We start from the raw sequence: 24,006 nt of genomic DNA on the forward strand, positions 1-24,006 counted from the left end.
GAATATTTGATAGTGTTGTTGAATGGTGACGTGGTGGTCTGGGTGTTTGATAGTGTGGTTGTATGGTGACGTGGTGGTCTAGATGTTTGATAGTGTGGTAGTATGGTGACGTGGTGGTCTGGGTGTTTGATAGTGTTGTGGTATCACGACGTGGTGGTCTGGATGTTTGATAGTGTGGTTGTATGGTGACGTGGTGGTCTGTATATATGAAAGTGTTGTTGTATGGTGACGTGGTGGTCAGGATGTTTGATAGTGTTGTTGTATGGTTACGTGGTGGTCTGAATATTTGAAAGTGTCGTTGTATGGTGACGTGGTGGTCTAGATGTTTGATAGTGTGGTAGTATGGTGACGTGGTGGTCTGGGTGTTTGATAGTGTTGTGGTATCACGACGTGGTGGTCAGGATGTTTGATAGTGTGGAAGTATGGTGACGTGGTGGTCTGTATATATGAAAGTGTTGTTGTATGGTGACGTGGTGGTCTGGATGTTTGATAGTGTGGTGGAATGGTGACGTGGTGGTCTGGATGTTTGATAGTGTTGTTGTATGGTGACGTGGTGGTCTGGATGTTTGATAGTGTTGTTGTATGGTGACGTGGTGGTCTGAATGTTTGATAGTGTGGGAGTATGGTGACGTGGTGATCTGAATATATGATAGTGTGGTGGTTATGGAGACGTGGTGGTCTGAATATTTGATAGTGTTGTTGTATGGTGACGTGGTGGTCTGAATATGTGATAGTGTGGTGATATGGTGACGTTGTTGTCTGAATATTTGATAGTATGGTAGTATGGTGACGTGGTGATCTGAATATTTGATAGTGTTGTTGAATGGTGACGAGGTGGTCTGAATATTTGATAGTGTTGTTGTATGGTGACGTGGTGGTCTGGATGTCTGATAGTGTGGTTGTATGGTGACGTGGTGATCTGAATATATGATAGTGTGGTGGTATGGAGACGTGGTGGTCTGAATATTTGATAGTGCGGTGATATTGAGACGTGGTGGTCTGGATGTTTGATAGTGTTGTTGTATGGTGACGTGGTGATCTGAATATATGATAGTGTGGTGATATGGAGACGTGGTGGTCTGGATGTCTGATAGTGAGGTGGTGGGTGTCGTAATGTGATGGTGTGGCGACTTGGCGATCTATATATTTGGCAGTGTTATGATGGTATGATGTGGTGATATGGTTGTGTATATGTTTAATAGTGTGACAATGGGGTGGTGGTATGTGTGATGTTGTGTTGGCGTGGTGGTATTACTTATGATAGGACGGTTAAAATGGTGCTTGGGATAGTGGTTCTGCGTACTATAGTTTGTCAGTGTGGTCGTCTGTTTGATAGCGTGCCACCGTCCTGGTGGTATGTGTGATGATGTGGTGGTGATGTGGGTGATAATGTGATTGTGGTAAGTGTGATGATGTGGTGGTGGTATGTGTGAGGATGTGGTGGTGGTATGTGTGATGATGTGATGGTGGTATGTGTGAGGATGTGATGGTGGTATGTGTGATGATGTGGTGGTGGTATGTGTGATGATGTGATGGTGGTATGTGTGATGATGTGATGGTAGTATGTGTGATGGCGTAGTGGTGGTATGTGTGATGATGTGAAGGAGGTACATGTGATGGTGTGGTGTATTTGAATGATGTGAAGGAGGTATGTGTGATGGTGTGGTGCTATTTGAAGGATGTAAAGGAGGTATGTGTCATGGTGTTGTGGTATTTGAATGATGTGAAGGAGGTATGTGTCATGGTGTGGTGGTATTTGAAGGATGTGAAGGAGGTATGTTGATGGTGTGGTGCAATTTGAATGATGTGAAGGAGGTATGTGTGGTGGTGTGGTGGTGTGGTGGTGTGGTGGTATTTGAATGATGTAAAGGAGGTATGTGTGGTGGTGTGGTGGTATTTGAATGATGTGAAGGAGGTATGTGTGATGGTGTGGTGCTATTTGAATGATGTGAAGGAGGTATGTGTCATGGTGTGGTGGTATTTAAATGATGTGAAGGAGGTATGTGTCATGGTGTGGTGGTATTTGAATGATGTAAAGGAGGTATGTGGGATGGTGTGGTGGTATATGAAAAATGTGAAGGAGGTATGTTGATGGTGTGGTGCAATTTGAATAATGTGAAGGAGGTATGTGTGGTGGTGTGATGGTGTGGTGGTATTTGAATGATGTGAAGGAGGTATGTGTCATGGTGTGGTGGTATTTGAATGATGTGAAGGAGGTATGTGTGGTGGTGTGGTGGTATTTGAATGTAAAGGAGGTATGTGTGGTGGTGTGGTGGTATTTGAATGATGTGAAGGAGCTATGTGTGATGGTGTGGTGCTATTTGAAGGATGTGAAGGAGGTATGTGTGGTGGTGTGGTGGTATTTGAATGATGTGAAGGAGGTATGTGTCATGGTGTGGTGGTATTTAAATGATGTGAAGGAGGTATGTGTCATGGTGTGGTGGTATTTGAATGATGTGAAGGAGGTATGTGGGATGGTGTGGTGGTATATGAAGAATGTGAAGGAGGTATGTTGATGGTGTGGTGCAATTTGAATGATGTGAAGGAGGTATGTGTGATCGTGTGGTGGTATTTAAATAATGTGAAGGAGGTATGTGTGGTGGTGTGGTGGTATTTGAATGTAAAGGAGGTATGTGTGGTGGTGTGGTGGTATTTGAATGATGTGAAGGAGGTATGTGTGGTGGTGTGGTGGTATTTGAATGATGTAAAGGAGGTATGTGTGATGCTGTGGTGCTATTTGAATGATGTGAAGGAGGTATGTGGTGTGGTGTGGTGTGGTGGTATTTGAATGATGTGAAGAAGGTATGTGTGATGGTGTGGTGATGCTGTATGTGCCAGTGTGGTGGTGGCATGTGTTACGGTGTTGTACTACTTGAACAATGTAAAGGAGGTATTGTAATAGTGTTGTTATCTGTATAATAAATGCCAGTGTAGTATGTGTGATGGTATGGAGGTATATATGTTTGTAAATGAGTTTGAAGCAATGGTAATTGAACTTTTCTCAAAACTAACAAAACGTTTTAGATATGAATATGGGAATCAATTAAGGCACACAATCACATTCACACAACTCTTGTTACATTGGGTCCATTCCAGACCTCCTTTATGACATGTCCTATTCTCCGACAGCAGCCACAAATCGTTTCATCGTAAAAAATAACATAGATAAGATATAAACACAATAAATGTTAGGATACCACTTACCGAGAACCGGGAACGAAACTGGAAAAAAAAGTAATAAGTAATTACATACACATCTGTGAAGAAGGTAACTTAGAAGTAATAACCTGTCTTGTTTTGAAAGGGGAAACTACAATAGTCTCTGAGACTACCTTGAAGAACGCTGCCAACTGCTGCCTTTTCAAAACCTCATCAATATGAGGCATGGAAACATTGCACCGTTTCTTGTTTGGTTGATAGGTACCAGCATTACAGAAGGTGAGTCTTAAATTCGTTCTTCGCATTATATGAACATGTAACATGTAGGTGCATACATGTACCTAACATTGCGTATTGAATTGTGTGTATAAACGAAGTTTAAGCCACTGTATAAAAGATGAGAGTATTTTTGCTTGATACAGACAGTTTCAGCGATTCGCTCAATACTCCTATTTCATCATTTCTCAACATTGGCCAACTGGATGTCATATTTTTTCTGTTTCCGCCTTGTAAAATATCAACCGATGAAAATCCGATGCAAGCCATCGAGCCAATTTGTACAGGCATGATAACGCCATGATGTTTGACATAACATCACTCGCTTGTGAAGTCTAAGTTGACTATACTGAGAGTCGGCGGGCCTATTTTACCGGAAATATGTATTTGCAACTTGTGAACTGGTAATGATATATTTCGTTACATGTATTGACGAGCCCATCCCTCAACCTTCGATTTCATGGCGTATACGACCATTCAGGTCTTAAATTCCCGCACATGTACATCCCATTAGTTACAATAAATACAGCCGAGACATATACAGCGACATTATATCATCGGACATTTGATATCATCTGATATATACTCTCCAAAAATTAAGGAGATCATGAAATACAAATGTTATGATAGGTCGTCATAATAATGACTAGCTTTGAAAACTAACTGTTTTGAAAACTAGAACGCCTCAAAACACCCCGTGGGTAGGCGTCATTCTTAGTTTTGACACTTCAGTGAAAGATGTTGATTTTGATTATCCACAGTAACACATAATGCAGATGTCGTAATCAGTCGGGAACGCATCTTCTACAACGTGATGAATGCTAAGGGGCTCTTGACATGCTTCAAAATGGTTGAACTCAGCGAGAGGTAGCCATTATGTTCAATGTGTCCCAGTCCGTGCTTTGCAGACTTTGGAACACGTTTCTGCAAACACAAAATATGAATAATTGGCCCTGGAATCTGCAGGAATCTCCGATGGTCTCGTGTAACGTCTCACTCTAGACTTTCTGGATAAGCGTGGACGTGTGTGGAAGCGTCCTAACGAACGTCATCGTAAGGTGAAATGACAGATTTAGAGGTGGGTCTGTAGTGATATGGGTGGTATAACTATGAGTGCCAGAACGCTGCTGCATATTGTCCATGGAAGGGCCACTGGATAGTTCTGCCGAAACAATATACAGACGCCCAGTTGTTGACGCTTGCACGCCCTGCTTATCCACGTTTGTGTTTCAAGACGATAACGCTCCTGCCTACCAAGCTCACTGCGTTCAACATTATAACACCACCAGAATGCAATAGTCAGCCATGTGTCCTGACATGTCTGCCATTGCAAACGTATGGGACAGGCTCGGGAGACGTGTACGCTGATGTCAAAGGCCACCGCTACTTTAGAGAACGTGGCCATGCGCTGCAAGAGGAGTGGACAAGACTCCCTCAAATTGTCATTTGGAAATTGATTCGGACAATGCAACGCCGTATAAATGATGTTTTTACCAATCGCGGGGACATGACCCATTAGTGATCAAGTCTTCTCAAAAGTCCTTTTTTACGCCACACCTCTGTCGTCCTTCTTGGTTGTTACCACCCTTACAATACACCGCCAACATGTTCTGTTGTCATGTAACACCGAGGCCGTCCTTCTTGGTTGTTACCACCCTTCCAATACACTGCCAACATGTTCTGTTGTCATGTAACACCGAGGCCGTCCTTCTTGGTTGTTACCACCCTTACAATACACTGCCAACATGTTCTGTTGTCATGTAACACCGAGGCCATCCTTCTTGGTTGTTACCACCCTTACAATACACTGCCAACATGTTCTGTTGTCATGTAACACCGAGGCCATCCTTCTTGGTTGTTACCACCCTTACAATACACTGCCAACATGTTCTGTTGTCATGTGACAAAGAGGCCATCCTTTTCTTATCCACACTTTTCCATTAATCGATGCCTCTTTGTATTTCTGCAAATCATCTGTTATTTTCGAATATCCCCCAGTTTGTTTTTAGAGTATATGTGCAACGATGTTTTCACATGTTTCATTATGTATAGTAAAAAGTATGCAATGTAATTAATTATGGAATCAATTGATTTACAGTTGCATCCATATCATCACCTAACCTTCCGATTGCGACCACCCGCAATGACACATTGAAGGACTATAATACGAAACTGCGCCCGGAAGAACATACTGTGATTAACGTCACCATGGTTTTAACTTCTTTGAATAAACTGGTACGTGAATCATGAAAATCGATCAAATACTTGTACGTACTTCAACATTTATCATCAAGATTGAGACCCGTGAAGGTCCGGGATAGAATGGGTCTTCAGCAACCCATGCTTGCTGCAAAAGGCGACTATGCTTGTCGTAAGAGGCGACTAACGGGATCGGGTGGTCAGGCTCGCTGACATGGTCATCGATCTCAATTGCGAGGATCGATGCTCTTGATGTCAGGCACTGGATTGTCTGGTCCAGACTCGATTATTTTACAGACCGCGGTCATATGGCTGGAATATTGCTGAGTGCGGCATTAAACAACAATCATTCATCTAGATTGAACACACATTACCAATGACTAAAAATCCTTAATTACATACGGATATGATTGTCAAAGATTCCAAATCAGAACTGGAAATGCCAAGAACATATCTGAAGGTGTCTCGGTAAAGGTATTTAATGTAATTAAATAATGGGAGCCATTCCTTATCAAATAAATAGTCCCCCATCTGCGGAATATTAATAATTTGAGAGGTTGTTGTGTTATACAATGATTCTGGAGCTTTTTATTTTATTTTAAAGGATGTTTCTTCCCAGACTTTACACACCACATTTCTGCTCCACTTGGTAAGTAAATTACAACGAACATTCCTTCAATAATAATATTTCTAAAACTGAGCATAAAATCATATTGCCTTTAGGATGGTGGATTTCAGATGCTACACCAAGTAAACACAACAAATGGAAATGATAAACAATGGTGTGCAAAGAAGTGTAATATATTTTTAAGTGGGAATTTCTTTATTTTCCTAGGGGACTATACTTAAGATATACTTTTCATTTTAAGTTTATGAGTTTTATCACATCTCTTTAATGACATCTTATTACGTTCAGTCCTGGATTGATGAACGCCTTACATGGACACCAACAAATACTTCATCTCCAGAGTATATCATATTTTACGCAAAAGAAATCTGGACACCGCCGCTTGTCGTCAACAATGCGTAAGTTATTGAGATGTTCACCAAGTCTTCGTGACAATTTTATCCATAATAATTTCATAATTATATTTATAAGTACACTTACAGATGTATGCCTTTTAACTCACACAGCCACATTAACTACTAATTTCTGGGAATTTCACGTAAAAACAACAATTAAACGTTTACAACAACTGCTTACACGTGCACATAACTCAACAAGCTAAGACATGTCTGACGTCGAGTAACCAGTGCATGGCTATAATAAGTGGTTGACTGATGGACCTTGACATATATTGAAGTCAAGTATTTATCTGCAATTATAAAAAAATCAAGGAAGGGATATTTCCAATAACAATACATGCGTAATACTGGCGTTATCACCTATTTTCAGGATTGACGATGCAATAAGCATCCTCAAGAAAGAAATCGTCCCTATGAGGGTGTCAAATAGGGGTCATGTTTTATGGATTCCACGGCTTTCGCCCACAACAACATGCTCTGTGGACATTTCCTATTTCCCTTATGACATTCAACACTGTCACATCAACATCACAAGCTGGACACACGCAAACTTTGAAGTTGAACTGAACCCAGTGGAAACTGCCTACTACACCAACAAGGTCAATCTGGACTTCTATCCTGATGACAAAGAGTGGTTTCTACAACATTATGGTGTGAGCAAGCAAGACATTATTGGGGGACATGGTTTTGATTACACAAACCTCCAATACTCCTTTGTCTTCAAACGGCATCATCCTTTCTACAAAGTCATGCTTATTGTTCCGTTTGCTGTCCTTTCACTATGTTTATGCTTTACATATGTGATTCCATTGAAATCTGGAGAAAAAATATCTTTTGCCATCACGACGATGGTGGCCTTTCAGTTGTATCAGGTTATGCTCTCAGAGCTTTTACCACCAATTGCAGAGTTCACAGAAACTTACACGTTCGGTAAGTATAGACTATTGAAATACACCAGTTTGTACTCTTACACACATACGTATCGCCTTCATATAGAGCTTACTAACCACCCAATAAGCCAAAATTAACGGCCCGGATATTACCTAGTCCAAACTCTAGTCAGTACATACAATACTGGCGTCAAACAATTAACCAGTCTAATATATATATATATATATATATATATATATATATATATATATATATATATATATATATATATATATATATATATACAGGTGTATAAGGTAAAGCCACAAAACTCTCTACATGACTTCTTTTATCAGGTGGAGAAATGTGTTGACATTCAAGCATTTCATTTTTTCAGGAGAGTACTTGATGTGTGTATGGATTCAGGCAGCCATTGTCACAATCGGTACCGCAGTTCAGTTACGTGCATTCTACTGGGAGGAATTCGAAGAAGACCCCAAAAACCCCAAGAGATCTAGAGTGAATGTTCTGAAAATATTAGATTGTGTTGGCTTCATTTTGTCTTTTGTGTATTGGTTCATTATAACAACTTATTTTCTTACAACGCTTACGAAAGGTACAGATAAGGAATTATCCGCAAACGTGGATCTGTAGAAACTATGCAAACCCCTATTTCGGCTTCCGCTGTTTGACTGCATACTGAATGAGTACAGTGTTTTGTAAACCTAAACTTTTGTTGCCTAGTCAATTTATCATCTTTTAGCCAATAAATTGGTTTAAAAAGTCATTGGAAAAAAGCTCTAAATGAAGAAAATGTGTTTCAAATAATTTGAAAATGACGCGTAAAGGTACGTATTTATTTCAGGAAACAAAATAGAATATTGTGAAATTACAATGTTATAAAATGTTCTTTGCAGAAAAAGTTTGCTCAGGCCTTGGTTTTCGAGACCGACGGACAAAACAACCCTGAAATTAGAAAAATAAATAAAATGAATTTTGACAATTGTTTTTTGACTCACAATAAGGTGAAATAAAAAAAAACACCATGGGACTTTGTCACAGCTGTGGGTATGAAAAGGTGAATAATACGTATACAAATCTTTATAATAACACGAAACCCAATCAAGTATCTTTCGGTATAGCTTCCTTCTATGATGGTGTGACCTACGAGTTTGTTTTTCATTCATCAGAAGCAGTACTAATCTGGAAGATGAATATTATTAAAACATATTTCCACCACTTACATGGAATTTTAGGACAAAGGGTTTGTAAACCAACAAATAAAAAAAGCCTAAGATGATAGTTCTAACTTTTCTTAATCAGGCTTTGTGTAATCAAACATTTATGAATGCAGGTTATAATATTAGAGAGAGCATGGGTGGCACAGTGGTCTAAGGCGCCGCCATTCACAGTGCAGTGTTGCGTCCTTTGGGTGTGCCAGAATCCTTTTACAAGTGGCAAACGTCTGAGACCTACATGGACATCATTTCAACCTTTCATCCTACGTTAAACTGACCCTAATATTTGTTAAAACCCAACACATTCACAAAATTGAGTGATTATTTAGAAATTTGGCAAATATATTCTTCATGTTTGTACAGACAATTGCGTTTGTGAAGACCAGTGCAAAATCAGTATCTTACTGTACAAGAGCGTTACTGTAGGATTGACTGGTATGCATTTGTGACCAGTAGATGACAGAAAAACTGAGCAGGAGGTAGGCATAGCTACTGTTTGTTCAGCTATGTGAAGCTATGTATATTGTTGTGGGATCAACAGAATTGATTATCATATTTGCATAGTGTTCATGTTGTCAGTCACAAATTCATTCTTATGCTACCTGAATCAGGAGAATTTTTCTCGGCATTGTAAAACCTATGACCAAGCTATGTATACGGTGTATTACTTACCTACTCAGCAACAGTTAGTGAAAACATTTACAAAACAAGTCTGGTCAAACAAGCTATGATTATTGAAATCACTGAGTTTGATCTGATGCCAATCTAAGGTCACAATTGTAGTATTTAAATTTTATCACCTAAATGAGTATTTTGATTTTATTCTTGAATCTTGCCTGTAAATTTGAGTAGCTGAAATTGTGTTAAAGTTAAAGTTGTTTGTTCTGTTGTTATTTGCTGAGAAAAGTGTGCAAATATTCGTGTGGTATGCCATTTTGCACTTTTCCCTCGAGACATAAATTTCTTTCGGCTTCGGTATATTTACAAAAGTACTTTAAGAGATTGTAAACATTATTAGTCACTATTGTGTTACATTTTGTAAAGACAATTTTGAGTATCTACACACCTGGGTGATTTTTTGGTCTTGGCACGTGGTCCTGGGTGCAGTGCACAGGTCACAAAGGTGAAATTAAGCAAAGTTGGTCTCGGATAGTAGTTAGGCAGCTTGACTCCTAAGAATTCCTAGAGCTTGGGTCCTGCCCAACACTGAAGCATATATAGCACATGTCTGAGGCACTTCAATCTTTATATGATAATGTGAAATGCAGGATACGTATAAATGGTATGCTTACACCCTGGTTTAATGTTAATAGGGGCTTAAAACAAGGATGTTTACTCTCGCCAATTCTGTTTAACTTTTTTATTTATGATTTACTTGACAAGCTAAATGAAACTAGTATTGGTATTTGTGTTGATGATATTGTAACAGTGCTAAAATTGCTATATTTTATTCAACTTTTTGTGAAATTCGCCATCAATTGTCGGTTTACCATTTAAGACCTGTTGGTACATACTAGTGATAAGAAATTGTATAACAACATCTGGCCCTTTAGATTGACGCCGCCTGAAACAGGTCGGTGGGCGAAACTTTAATTACATGTTGAATAACAACTGGTAGTGGTCAGCGCGTTTGGCACTTACCAGTGTACCGTTATCAGCTATTTAGCGGCAACTGACCTAACTAGAAAATTTAAAACGCGAAACCAAACACGAGCTGAGTAATTCTATCGGCATTTATAATCTTCTATTACTCAACTTTCCAAACTGACCGTCTGCTTTGGGTATTAACAGACCAAACCCATCATACAAAAATGTATAACATGTCCAGTCTTTATTAGTCCAAAGTCTCAAATTTCAAACTGGACATGCACGTGTAGACTTGCCTTCAGATTAACAAAGGAGGTCTCAGGTATAAATATAGGGGAAATCGACTGTTAGTCATTCCTGCTTTGCCTGAGAACCTCTCTCTGTTTGTCTTTGAAGGTAAGTCACTTTTACTTGTTACTTTGCCATTTAGGTTCAACTTTGCTTAAAATTGTCTTTAATTTTGTATGAATATCTTGCTTGAATAATGAACTTATATTCTATGTATTCGAAATGCCGTTCGAATCTAAGCTGCATATTATTCAAGTGTTACTGACACAAATTAACTACAGTAATCTATATGCGTGCGTCTCATGTAGAAATATTACTATTTCACAATCAGCGCTCGTATCCCACATGTTTATTTATCGGTTTAAAACTACTAGGCAAATGATTATTAATCACAGGTGTCGTGGATGCTTCATAATTATCATGGTTCAATGTGAATAGCGTGCATTATAATAATGTATGAATTATTTGTCCGTGTATCGGTAGGACCAGTATTCATATGTGTGTCGTGTTATTTACCTTAGTGTATGCTGTATCGTTAGTACAGTGGTTTTATAATGCAACAACGTTAAATGCGTCAATTATATGCATTAACATGACCCAGTTACTCGATATAATTTACGTTATGTATATATGTTTGCGTTCTTATGCCTGATAAATCTAGAATATAACTTATATCCGATGTTCATGCATCAAATATATTCTTTATATACAAGACCAGATCAGTGCAAGTACAGCAAAGTATATTATTCTTATCTGTAGCCCAAAATATATTTCTTATTAGGTAACTACTTTGTGAGGGCATAGAACTAGACCACAATACCCGAACGTAACTTTTGTTCTAGATAAATGCACGCAATTTAATAAATTTATGTTTTCCAATTTATGCATATTATTTCCATTCGGTAAGATGAATGGACGCTGTATAGAATACCTCAGATACTATACTTTTAGCATAATTTGGACGCTACAGATAACGTTGTAGTTTTATGTTGTAGAATAGTTGTAATGAAACATGCTTTCCTATAGAAGTGTTTATATCCATTTCTAAATTACAGTTCACAAGCAACTTCTTAGTCCTGCACCATGACCGTGGAATATATTTATTTTATGAAAAAATAATAATCTAGAAATGCATACAAAAGCAAGTCTAGCCAGCTCAAGCTAGCTCTATTCCACATAGGGATTTTTTTTATTTTTAGAGTCAAGAAGGATATTGTGTAATATAAGATTTCAGAGACTAAATGTTAGTCTAGCAACTTCTCTGTTTGGCGAAATCTCCAATAAGGTTCATAAACATTCACAATAGAATATACGTTCACTAATAATCAGTTTTAATTCATATATATTTCAAGTTTCAAATACGGTATTCATTCATGTGTGATTTGTATAAGCTCGGCCTGCATAGCGCGGCATGCACAAGCGGCACCGCTCATTGTTACATAACGGCGCACTCACCAGCGCTTGGCACCATTTTGCGCATAGCTGTTATCTGAATTAAGTATAGTGTATTCAGTCATTTAATACAGGTCCCATTATTATTTACCGTATTCAATCTTGTGTTCACTATTTAACTCTGAAGTGTACACCTGAATCGGCTATAGTTCATGACGTCACATGTACCGTATTTAATGTAAAATAGGTTATTAGACATGTCATTGTTCAAGAAAGGTGTTGTTATAATCTTTCATATGAATGCTTTTTGTAAACATTGTTCAGATGTTATTTACGAGTACCTTAAATATATATATCAAACATTATGAGTAATTATCAAAGAGTAATTTAATTTGAATTGATTATAATGTCTGCATTATATCAAATGTTCACTGCTATGATATAAATGAATATCCAATGAGTTGTATGCAATGTTATATTAGGCTGTAACTTGAATAGGTACTGAGACGTCTCTGAAGTTAATGCATTGTTCTCAAAGTGAGATCACATAACAAGCAATTGTTTATTAACTCATGCCTATTATATAACAACGAATATCTTAACAGGTTTGGTATCACTGCTTAATTATTTGTCTGATTATGCCTTTGTGTTTGATGATGATGAAGGAGATTGTCTGACTATGTCTATATGCTTGATGATGATGAAAACATTTAATAAAGAATTCCTGCTTTGCCTGAGAACCTCTCTCTGTTTGTCTTTGAAGGTGTGTTGATCCCGTGGCTAATTCCCCGAAAGCATCTAGGTTTTGATCAGTTTTAGTGTAAAAACTAACTCTGTTTCAATATGACTATTGCAGCCTTAGCATATGCTGATGATCTGATTTTTCTTGCAGAATCGGCAGATGATTTGAATCGTCTATTACATGTTATGAATACATGGTGTGTTGGTAAAAAGTATCCTTATTAATAATGACAGATCCAAGACTATACCCTTTAGAAATATAAGCGTTCCAATATCAACAGCCTTTTTGTAATATTGGTAACTCTGTTTTAGATACTGCTGATTGTTATAATTATCTAGACCTACTGCTCACGGAACATCTTGACTACAATGCTATAGCAAAAGTCGCAGCTAAATCGGCTAACAGAGCATTAGGTCTTCTTATATGTAAAAATAAGGCATTCTGAGGTATGCAATCCACGACTTATTCCAAATTGTATGATACGATGGTTTGGTCAGTCTTGAGTTATGGGGCATCTATCTGGAGTCATCGTGACATTTCTACTGTTAGTGCCGTTCACCATCGTGCTTTGACATTGTTCTTAGGGTGGGTAAATACGCTCCAAATGCTGCTGTTCATGGAGATATGGGATGGATTCCCCCATTAGTTAGACAGTGGATGTGTATCGTTAGACAGTATTGTCGTTTTACTAAAACGCCCTATAGATTGAATAAGTATGTTTTTATGTGGTCTGAACGGACGTGTGAAAAACTGGTTTCGTGTGAGGGCAGAGCTGAACGAATGGAGTTTTAATATTTCTGAGAATGTAAGCGTGAAAAGTGTAGTTGTACGTGTGCATTGTATATGCGTGGAAAAGTATGTATCTGATTGGAATGAACGGTTATGCAAGCCTGGCGGAAGAACGGGTAGTAATAAATTACGTACGTACAGAATGTTTAAAGATGTGTATGGGTGTGAAAGTTATGTAAGTATGTATATGCCTCGTTCTTACCACTCTGCCTTCTCCAAATTTAGATCAGGTACTGCTCCTCTAAAGTTGGAAACAGGCAGATCTACGAATATGAATGTGAATGAAAGAGTGTGTTTTTAGGGTAAGGAAAGTATTAAGGATGAATGTCATGTATTGGTGGATTGCCCTGTGTACGATGATCTCGTAAACGTTTATACGAAAGGTCAGTTTTAGCTATTTCAACTTACTAGATATAAATAATACTGATAAGCTTATTTTACTTTTTAAATATTATCTATATTTTATAGCCTACACCTGCTTTAAATAATCACGCTAGTGACCGGAAGTATATTTTATATACTCCTTTTACACTATTATATTCATGTTGTATATACTGTGATATATTTTAAGTCTCTAGTCACCCTTAACGGGTGGCTCACTTATATGTACTGTTATATGTATCTATGTTAATATTGTTGTGAGGTGAGACTCAAATAAACAATCTGTCTGTCTGTCTGTGTTGTCTCCTTAAGCAAACATGATATGCTCACCTGGAAGTGAAAGGTGCACGTGGTAATGTGAATGTTACCCTTTCAGCGCCCCACAGGCAGCATGGGTTGTATACTCCCCGAGGGGGTCCCATTAAATCCAAACAGCATGAGATGCACATTCGGAAGGAAGTTACATGGGAATTTTCACGTCATGTAAGGTAAAGTCACGAAAGTCCTTCATGAGTGTACGGCGACCCGTCACATATAACTGACGTCACATTGTGTCATACATTGATGAACTTTAAAGCTATTTTGAAAAAAAATATTACCTGCCGTTTTTTATATTATTATGCACAACAAATATTTTGTATAATAATGTGTTGTTACTGTGGAAGATGATCTTCTCCTGCTCACGTAATATTGCCACAACGTCTTTTCTGATTGGCTAATAATGGTAACATCACTATTTATTTTCAAATATGAAAGAGCATCCAGCATTCGATAATATCCTTATTGAACTGACTGCTTCTGTCCCTCTCCCGACCTTTGTCAGGGTACTTAGATTGAAATCTAATATACTCTTGAAAAAAGAAGACCCGTGAAGATTCCAGAGTAGAATAGGTCTTCAGCAACCCATGCTTGCCGTAAAAGGCGACTATGCTTGTCGTAAAAGGCGACTAACGGGATCGGGTGATCAGGTTCGCTGACTTGGTTGATACATGTCATCGATCCCAATTGCGTGGATCGATGCTCATGATATAGGTCACTGGATTGTCTGGTCTAGATTGGTTGGTTGGTTTGTTGTTGTTTAACGCGGCGTTAAACAACAAACCAACCAACTTAAAAAAAGAAACGCAAAACGGAAATTTTTGGCCATTAAAGCAAAATCACCACAACGAGGACATGAAAACCATTTGTCGGGAAACACGTACGATTCGGAAAAGGGCCATGCAACAGCACTATGAACGGTTTTAAAGTGCAGGGATTTTGATTGCCTGGCATCTGCGTCAATCGAACAGTGACAGTTCAACAACATACCAAGAATGACAGAGGTGCAAAGAAACAACGTCATAGGCCACTTGCAGGCAGGGGAATGCCGATCAACTGTAGCCAGGGTTTTCAATGTATCGCCCAGCACCATCAAAAGGCTATGGGATCAGTTTCAACAGCATGGGTCAACACATGATCGGCAAGGTCGGGACGACCAAGAGTAACCACCCCCGCCCAAGATGGCTACATCTGACTGCAACCTACGAGCAATAAAGAACCACAGCCACCTCAACCGCATCCGAAATAGCAGAATCTCCGACCAGACCGTACGAAACCGTTTAAGACCAACAGGTCTACGAGCCAGACGTTCTGTTCAACGCGTCATATTGAGTCGACATAATCGTCAACAACGACTGTATTGGTGTCGTCAACACAGGGTATGGCATCAACTGCGATGGAGAGATGTCTGGTTCAGCGACGAATCAAGATATTTCCTCCGTCGAAAGGATGGAAGGGCAAGGGTCTACAGACGTCGGGGAGAACGTTACGCCGGAAACTGCGCACAGGAAGTGGACAGGTTTGGTCAGGACAGGTTATAATGTAGGCGGCTATCTTTCATCATGCCAGGACAGGTTTGGTCCATATCCAGTGCAATCTTACGGCTCAACCATACATCGACGAAATTTTCCTACCACATGTCCTCCCAATTGCAGCCAACGGCAACGATGTATTCCAGCAGGACAACGCTCGACCGCATACAGCACGGATCACAAGAGCCTTTCTACACAACAACAACGTTGATGTTCTCCGTTGACCCTCCAGATACCCGGATTTTAACTCGATAGAGCACCTGTGGGATGAATTGGATAGATGACTACGCCGACGTCAATCACAACCCCAGACGTTGCAGCAGTTGGCTTTTGCGTTGCAGGCCGAGTGGGCTACCATTCCCCAGGATGTGATTCGCATACTCGTCTCTTCCATGGGCAGGAGATTTCAGGGACATACGCGTCATTGATGGTAGCTTACCTTCACTTTGGACTTTTCCCATATACCAATAACTGAGATGACTACAATCCCCAAGTGTTCTCTCCACAATATTTTGGCTCAATACCTTGTACGGTTCCTCGAACAAATGTATTTTCCTACCTCACTCAAATCTGGCTTTGCGTTTCTTTTTTTGAAGAGTATATATTGACCATTCATTATATTTTCTAATCAAACACATTACTGCAGTCACCACTGATCTTATTATACAACTTACACTTTTCTGGAACAAGAATGGATCTACTTAGACAAAATATTATTAGTGCACTTGTAACCAATTGTGTACATAGCACATCGCCTTCGAATAATAAAAGTATATCTGCACATCATTTCAGCGTCTAGCCGCTCTTTAACTCTCCGTAATAAGGTTCACATAATATCGGCTAACAAGACATCAACCTTGGGCTGTTACAATGTACCATTTAAACCTTGATGAGACATCCACAAATGGAAGCAAACAGGAAGACAAAGTCATCTGTATCTCTGGGGCTTTTGAGTTTGTATATGATGTATAGCTGACTGAACCTATGAAACGTGATTGGTCATTAGGAAATTGTATACACATACCCATCCGAACAGTTACAGGTACAGGGACCTTACTTGTTTTTATATATGAAAGTATGATTTTTGTTCAAATACTTCTGAAGCAATACAGACTGTTTCCTGGTTGTACCTGTTGCACAAAACCCACACAAGGTGAGGTGGGATGAAATTAAGCTTAACGTCGCGTCAAAGATTATTGCACTTATATAGCGACGTCCATGCACGTGTGTGTACAAGTCCGGACTAATGTTAATTTATAGTGTCAACTAACTGAAATACCATACAGCAGTTTAATATGATCCTTTGCATCCCAGAATACAGTGGCCATAACTTTTCTTCACTGATCTTGAAGAATTGAATTTCTTTGGTGCCGCAGAAGTGGAATGGTGCCATTCCATGGATTGACGTTTTGAGTCAATGATGGTAGACCCACTTTTCATCACCCGTTACTAATATCTTTTTGAATTTGACGAAATATTTTGTCATTTCGTTTTTCCTTAAGATCAGAAATAAGCAACTTTGGGCCCCAAAGAGCCGATGTCTTATTCATCTGTAAATGCTCATGAATAATAGTTTCAATGGGTCCATGGCTTAGACCTGCAATAGTTCCGCAATGGTAATACGTCTATCTGACAAGTTGTTTCTTTCTCCTTGATTGAATCTTAATTGATGGAAGTTGAGGGACGTCCAGACCTAGGGTCCCCATCAAGGCATGTTCTCCCAGCCTTAAACAGAGCTGCCAAACGTTAAACAGTGGCATAGCTAGGGCACTTATGCCCATACACTTCTGACATGCGGTCATGAATTTCTTGGGGATTACTTTTATCTAAGAACAGAACTTGATGACTGCTGGGTACTCGATCTTTTCCATTTCTAAGTCCATTGGTACCACTATCAAGTTCAAGCGGCTGTCACTAATATACAAACGACCCCAACAAACCAAATACACTTGCCATTAGCTACACAAACAATGTACTACATTGACTAGTTCACTTTGTTATGGCCCATAGTTGATAGTTAGTGCTTAGAACCTTTTGAACTGCCCTCGTACTCAACATTGTTATTGAATTGTGTATATAAATAAAGTAAAAGTCACTAACTGATATATAAAAGGTTATATGACCATAATAGAATTGGCATTATGCAAGTATTGTTGTTTGATATAGAAAGTTTCCTCGACTCGTTTATCGATTCCTATTTCATCAATATTCAACACATGACAACTAGCGATCATATTGTTCAGTTTAGGCCTTGATAAATCCAGTACAAGTCAAAACCGATGCGAGCCAGAATGCCAGTTGATACGGGTGTGTGACGTCATTGTTGACTATATTGAGTCAGTTGGCCTATTTCACTGGAAATAAGTATAACTTCTCTGAGTGGCATTTAGAAGTTGGAATGGTAACTAGGGCAAAATTGTTATGGATGAGATTTTTTGCTTGATAACGGTGTTAGAATCTACACCGAAACGTCGCCCAATTGTAATAAAGAAGTTGCTCATCCATAACAATTTTGTCTTAGTTGGAAATAAGTAAATGTAACTTGTGAACTGCGACATAATCTTATCGAACATTAGATATTAACTAATATATATACTAAGTCTCCCAAAAGAGTAGGAGGTCATGCAATATAAATGTTATCATGGGTTATCAGAAGAAAGATTAACTTTGAAAAATGACTGCCAGGGCTAGAACGCTTTGGAACCAAAATCTAACAATATGCACATGGACCATGCAATTCCTCCGTGCACGTCGGTAGGGGATCATTCTTGAATTGGACACTTCAGTGAAAGATGGTCAAATCGCTTTGAGCCGTTAGGATTGTTTATTTATACTATCCATAGTAACACGTAAGCTCCCTACACAGACGTCTATAACATGATTATATGTTCAATGTGTCTCAATGTGTCTCATTCTTTGATTTGCAGACTTTGGAACAGTTTCTGCAGACACGTATTGTAGCGATCGGCCCCGCACATGGTGCCAAGATCAACAACACAAGTCCAGGATCGATAAATCAGAAACCAGGCTCCCAGAAATAGAGCCTAAACAGCCAATCATATCGTTGTTCACCTGCAATCGTAGTTCAAGTTACTGACCAGATTAGAAATCGCCTGCATGCAGCTCATCTACATGCTGAGCGACCACATGTTGTACCACCGTCAACAAATCGATGCATTCTAGCCGGACGCCAATAGTATATAAAGAGAATAAATTGGGAATCGTCGACGGTTTAGTGTAATGTTTTTAGATGAGTCCAGATTCATGCTAGACTTTCTGGATAGGCGTGAACGTGTCTGGAGGCGTCCTAAAGAACATCAAACGACCACAAGCGTCAGGCAACAAGACATATTTGAGGGTGGGTCTGTAACGATATTTGGTAGAATAACTATGACTGCCAGAAAGCGTATACATATTGTCCATAGAAGGGACACTGGCCAGTACTTCAGAAACAACATACCAGCACCCATAGTTGTGCCGTTTGAGCACCAAGCTGATCCACGTTCTGTGTTTCAAGACGATAACGCTCGTGCCTAACGTGCACATATCATAACTGACTACGATCAGCAGCAAAATATCACAAGAATGCGATGAGTCCTGACCTTTCCCCATTAAGCTCATTAATATACTAAAGGTGCAACACGTTGTATTGTACATGAATCGTTTGCAGGAAGGACACAATGCCCAAATCATCCCAAATCCGGTGGGAATTCCCGGTTAACTCTAACTGGTGGTTGACCAGGCTGACTGGTGGTGGTGGTTGGCCGTTGTTCATGATATCAATCATTGTTTGTTTTGTCCAGACTCGATTATTTACGGGCCGCCGTCACATAGATGGAATATAATTGTGTGTGACATTAAACGACAAGCCTTTGTTTGGGATGCCATATGTGAAACTGAGAAGTAGTGTTTGTGAAGTCAAGTACGATATCGTCCCCTGAACCCCATCGACCACTTAAGGGATAAGGTTCAAAGGCGTCTGCACAATGTGCGCCCGGTCCCTACAACTGCCGATGAACTACGCACAGCTGCTCTGGATGTGTGCAGGAGAATCCCTAGGGCCTTCACAAATCGTCTGATCCACTCAATGTACAGGAGATGTGTGACAGTGATCAATGCTAATGGTAGTCACACCAGGTATTGACTGACATTTTGGGTATAGACCCGAAACTGTAAACCCTTAACATTTGAATTTTTTATGTCATCTGCCTTTTAATCCATTAAACTGTCTTCAGTCAATTTTTTGTCAATCCTGCCCTATTAGTATATCTTGTCTTTACTGTTGAAAATAAATAACATGTATATACTTCATACTCGACTTGCGTTTCTTTTGCGTGTGAGTTTTCATATGATCATTTAATCATCACATAGTTCCTGTGTTCCGCGATTCTGATTGGCTGACGTAGTATCAAAATTGAGTGTTATGTTTCCATAACTGCACAAAAGATCGGAAATTACGTCAGTCACTACTTGCAACATTTGAAATGTCCTGAAATAGTTTGATCACAGCCAAAGGATGACGAGGATTATGAAGTTATGAAGTATGAATAAATCAGTTAAACATACTTCAAATGAGAATATTTTATTGCGGTAAGAGCTTATAGCACCATATAGTATATCGTTTATTTGCAGTCATGATATCTTCTGAATGGCTCTCTGTTTCGTAGTACCTCATTACCTCAAACAGCTCGATCGTTCGTTCGTGTAAATCTGACGAAATCCCGTGAAAGCGAGATTAAAACGTTACAATTTTAGGAAAAGGAATGATTCTTTGAAATTTTAGATGACATGTGGAGGCTTATGATACAGATAAAATCGTTTTGTTTTCGTTCTGAGAACACTAGCTGCGTAACATACTGTCCGTCATTTTCGTTTGCCTTTGATTCGGTTTACTGTTATCACGGACTTACACTACTGTTATATTAATTTCCATATGAACTCACCTTTGATGTCGTACTTAGCACCTGTTTAAACAAACGCCCATATAGTCCGAATGATTATTTTAACTGTACTGTGGAATGCAGACATTGGTGTACTGTGACAAGTCATGGTTGTTCCAGTCACCATTCTAAGATTGTTCGTTCTCTTTTGCCACCTGAATCGTGAACGTACAAACTTCACGATGCGCCGACTGTTGATGGTTAGCATAGCAAGCTCCTCTCAACGATATTTGTACTGATACTGACGTCTAGCGAAGATAGTATGCTCGGCAGTGAGCTTGTCACTGTGTTTATGCTTTCATTTGTGATTTCATTGAAATCAGGAGAAAAGATATCTGTTGCTATCACGACCATGCTGACCTTTCAAAAGTATCAGGTTCTGCTCTCAGAGCATCTACCACCAATTGCAGAGTCCACATATACTTACACGTTCGACCCGTGAAGATTCCGTGGTAGAATAGGTCTTCAGCAAACCCATTCTTGTCGTAAAAGGCGACTATGCTTGTCGTAAAAGACGACTAACGGGATCGGGTGGTCAGGCTCGCTGACTTGGTTGATACATGTCATCGATCCCAATGCGTGAATCGATGCTCATGATGGATTGTCTGGTCCAGACTCGATAATTTTACAGACCGCCGTCACATAGCTGGAATATTGCTGAGTGCGGCGTTAAACAACAAACAAACAAACAAACTTACACATTCGGTAAGTTCAAAGTATGGAAATACATATGATCATTTAATCATCACAAAGTTCCTGTGTTGCGCGATTCTGATTGGCTGACGTAGGATCAAAATTGAGTTTTATTTTTCCATAACTGCAGAAAAGACTTGGATACGATGACATGCATCAACCAATTCAGCCAGCCTTACCACCCGATCCCGTTAGTCACCTCTTACGACAAACATAGGCGACTCTTACGGCAAGCATGGGTTGCTGCAGACCTATACTTCCCCGGGTCTTCACGGGGAGGGATCAGCTTAAGCCTGAGTTGCCCCCTGTCACTGAGTGCAACAGTGTGCCGTAGCACAGGGGGGGAGCATGCTTTCCCAGGAAAAGAGTATTATACGTGCACAGTGAAACGTTAGACTGTCAGCTGCCTGCATTCATCTTTTAAGAATGTATTCTGAATGTGTTCGTCATTGCCTGTTTTATATCATTCGTGAATTTACCCATGCAATGGGAATGTGTCCGTCGGTAGGCTTCAAGCATTGACTAGCTTTTGTCGCCTTCTGTCCTTTATATTGTTGCGCATGTTTGAAATGGCATTGTGGACATAGAAACGTGCATGTGTACTAAACAAAGAATGAAAAATCAAAAACGGATTAGGGTACATAGACCAAGTGAACAGTTCAAGCATGGGACGTACATGTACATTAATCGGATCTCACTTACAGTATTATTTACAATAAAAGCGACAAAACCCGTTCCATATCCATAATAAATCTCTGCCAAAAACAAATCTTGGCGTTAACAGAGTAGGCGTACATATCGATGATGAGGCTCACCACAAAACAAATTAAATTACCCAAATAAGTACGGTATACAGGTATGAATTACAGCAATGGGTTTCATAATCATGATAACAATCAACTGATACTGCGTAAGCTGAAAGGTTACATAAAATGCTACCAGTGGAAAGCATAGTCCTGGTCCCCTTATACGTGACTCACCTTACCCCTTCCAACCTGTGAAAGACACTATTTGAGTACATCGAAATATTATCAATATATTGACAACGGATTGTATGTAGGTAATATCAATATTGTAATCGTAGGACGTGTTGATTTTCATTTAAACATGGATACTTCATGAGTAATTATGTTTTTAGCTCACCTAACTGAAAGCGAAGAGAACTTATCTCATGAACTCGGGCGTGTGTAACAGTCCTGTGACACTGTTTATTAAAAGCTGGGATAATACACGTTTGAGGAGTTTTAACCGAACAGAGTGAGTGAGTGAGTGAGTGAGTAAGTGAGTATTGTTGTACGCCGCTTTTACCAATATTCAAGCAATATCACGGCGGGGGACATCAGAAATGGTATCCATGTCGGGAATCGAACCCGGGTATTCGGCGTGACGAGCGAACGCTTTAACCACTAGGCTACCCGACCGCCCCTTTAACCGAACAGAGGATCACAGGGTATATGAAGTATGGATCATCTTCAACAATATTTATTACGAAAATCATCAAGGCATACATCAACGTTGTCCCTTAGTACTTTCATTTGCTTAGCTAACACAGCGCTGGACCAGTTTCAAATTGTCATTATCAAGTTTGGTTAGAAACAATAAAAGAAATATTAAGTCAACTTAACCCTTTGGACATTCAAGGTAAGCACAAATCACAAGCAGCCTATGCTGGTCGTACGAGGCTTGTTAATGGATCGGGGAATAAGGCTCATGAGGTAATGTTAACCTTGTTAACTGGATGTCATGTTACCCCGACGGTAAAATAACAAACAAACAACGAAATCAACCTAGGTTAGTAGTTTACATATCCATGTATATGGATATTTAAATGTAACAAAACATGACTACATATGAGTTGTTTTTGACAGATAGCAAATACAGAAATATGTTCCATACTATCTTATTCTGATTGTTAATATTGGGACACGGACCAGTCTCAGTTGTTATCGTCAAAATTTGGCTATATATACAATCTAAAAAAATATGAATCAACGATCAACTAACACCTTAACCCATTGGAGAATATAGGTTAGAACGGGTCCCTAGCAGTCTACTGTCGGACAAGTACCACTAAATTTAAATACAATGCCCGTTCCTAAAGAATATTGTCTTAATTATCTTAAGGCAAAACGAGGATTATTTGTTGTTTTGTGTGAGACACAACACTTTTGGTATACAAATTACAAGAAAAAAAATGCTATAATGTTCTTGAACTTTTTATGTAAATACTGAATTCCGACGGCGTGCGACGATGCTCATAACATCTGTCACTGGTTTTATAAAGTACAGCCTCTTCTGTATTTTTACATTATGTACTATGATTGTTTGCCTCATCAATAATAATGAAGTGCACTTATCTACCTACCCAAGAACTCGGACGTGTTGTAGCTAGAATATTGCTGACAGTGACGTCAGGTTCTAACAAACAAGCTGTTACCAAAACACGGTGTTTGTCTTCCCACTTGCGAGTTTGTGTACAGCATGGTTACGATTTCTCGGGAGTATGTCGGCACTATTCAGGAATACACCTGGTCGCGTGTTTTCCTTTACATTATGTACCATAAGCCTTTGGTATT

At 39.3% G+C, this 24,006-nt stretch overlaps 1 protein-coding gene across 1 annotated transcript; it reads left to right on the forward strand.

The window, feature by feature from the left end:
• Window positions 1-3,376: 3,376 nt before the first annotated feature.
• Window positions 3,377-8,184, forward strand: LOC139458751 (neuronal acetylcholine receptor subunit alpha-9-like). Its single transcript, XM_071240163.1, has 6 exons — window positions 3,377-3,438; window positions 5,534-5,670; window positions 6,239-6,283; window positions 6,551-6,660; window positions 7,031-7,590; window positions 7,928-8,184. The coding sequence occupies exons 1-6, from the start codon at window positions 3,378-3,380 to the stop codon at window positions 8,182-8,184; spliced, it is 1,170 nt and encodes a 389-aa protein (XP_071096264.1). The 5' UTR covers window position 3,377.
• Window positions 8,185-24,006: the final 15,822 nt, after the last annotated feature.

The sequence above is a fragment of the Haliotis cracherodii genome, unplaced genomic scaffold (genome assembly GCF_022045235.1).
Source record: "Haliotis cracherodii isolate W230 unplaced genomic scaffold, xgHalCrac1.p SCAF_13, whole genome shotgun sequence".
Lineage (NCBI taxonomy): Eukaryota > Metazoa > Mollusca > Gastropoda > Lepetellida > Haliotidae > Haliotis > Haliotis cracherodii.

What these genes read in the sequence shown, in the direction of transcription:
- LOC139458751 (XM_071240163.1), top strand. Translation starts at nt 3,378, where the DNA reads ATGAGGCATGGAAACATTGCACCGTTTCTTGTTTGGTTGATAGGTACC. An exon ending in TAACTTCTTTGAATAAACTG is followed by an intron (nt 5,671 to 6,238) that starts GTACGTGAATCA and finishes TTTATTTTAAAG; the next exon opens with GATGTTTCTTCCCAGACTTT. An exon ending in CACAGAAACTTACACGTTCG is followed by an intron (nt 7,591 to 7,927) that starts GTAAGTATAGAC and finishes TCATTTTTTCAG; the next exon opens with GAGAGTACTTGATGTGTGTA.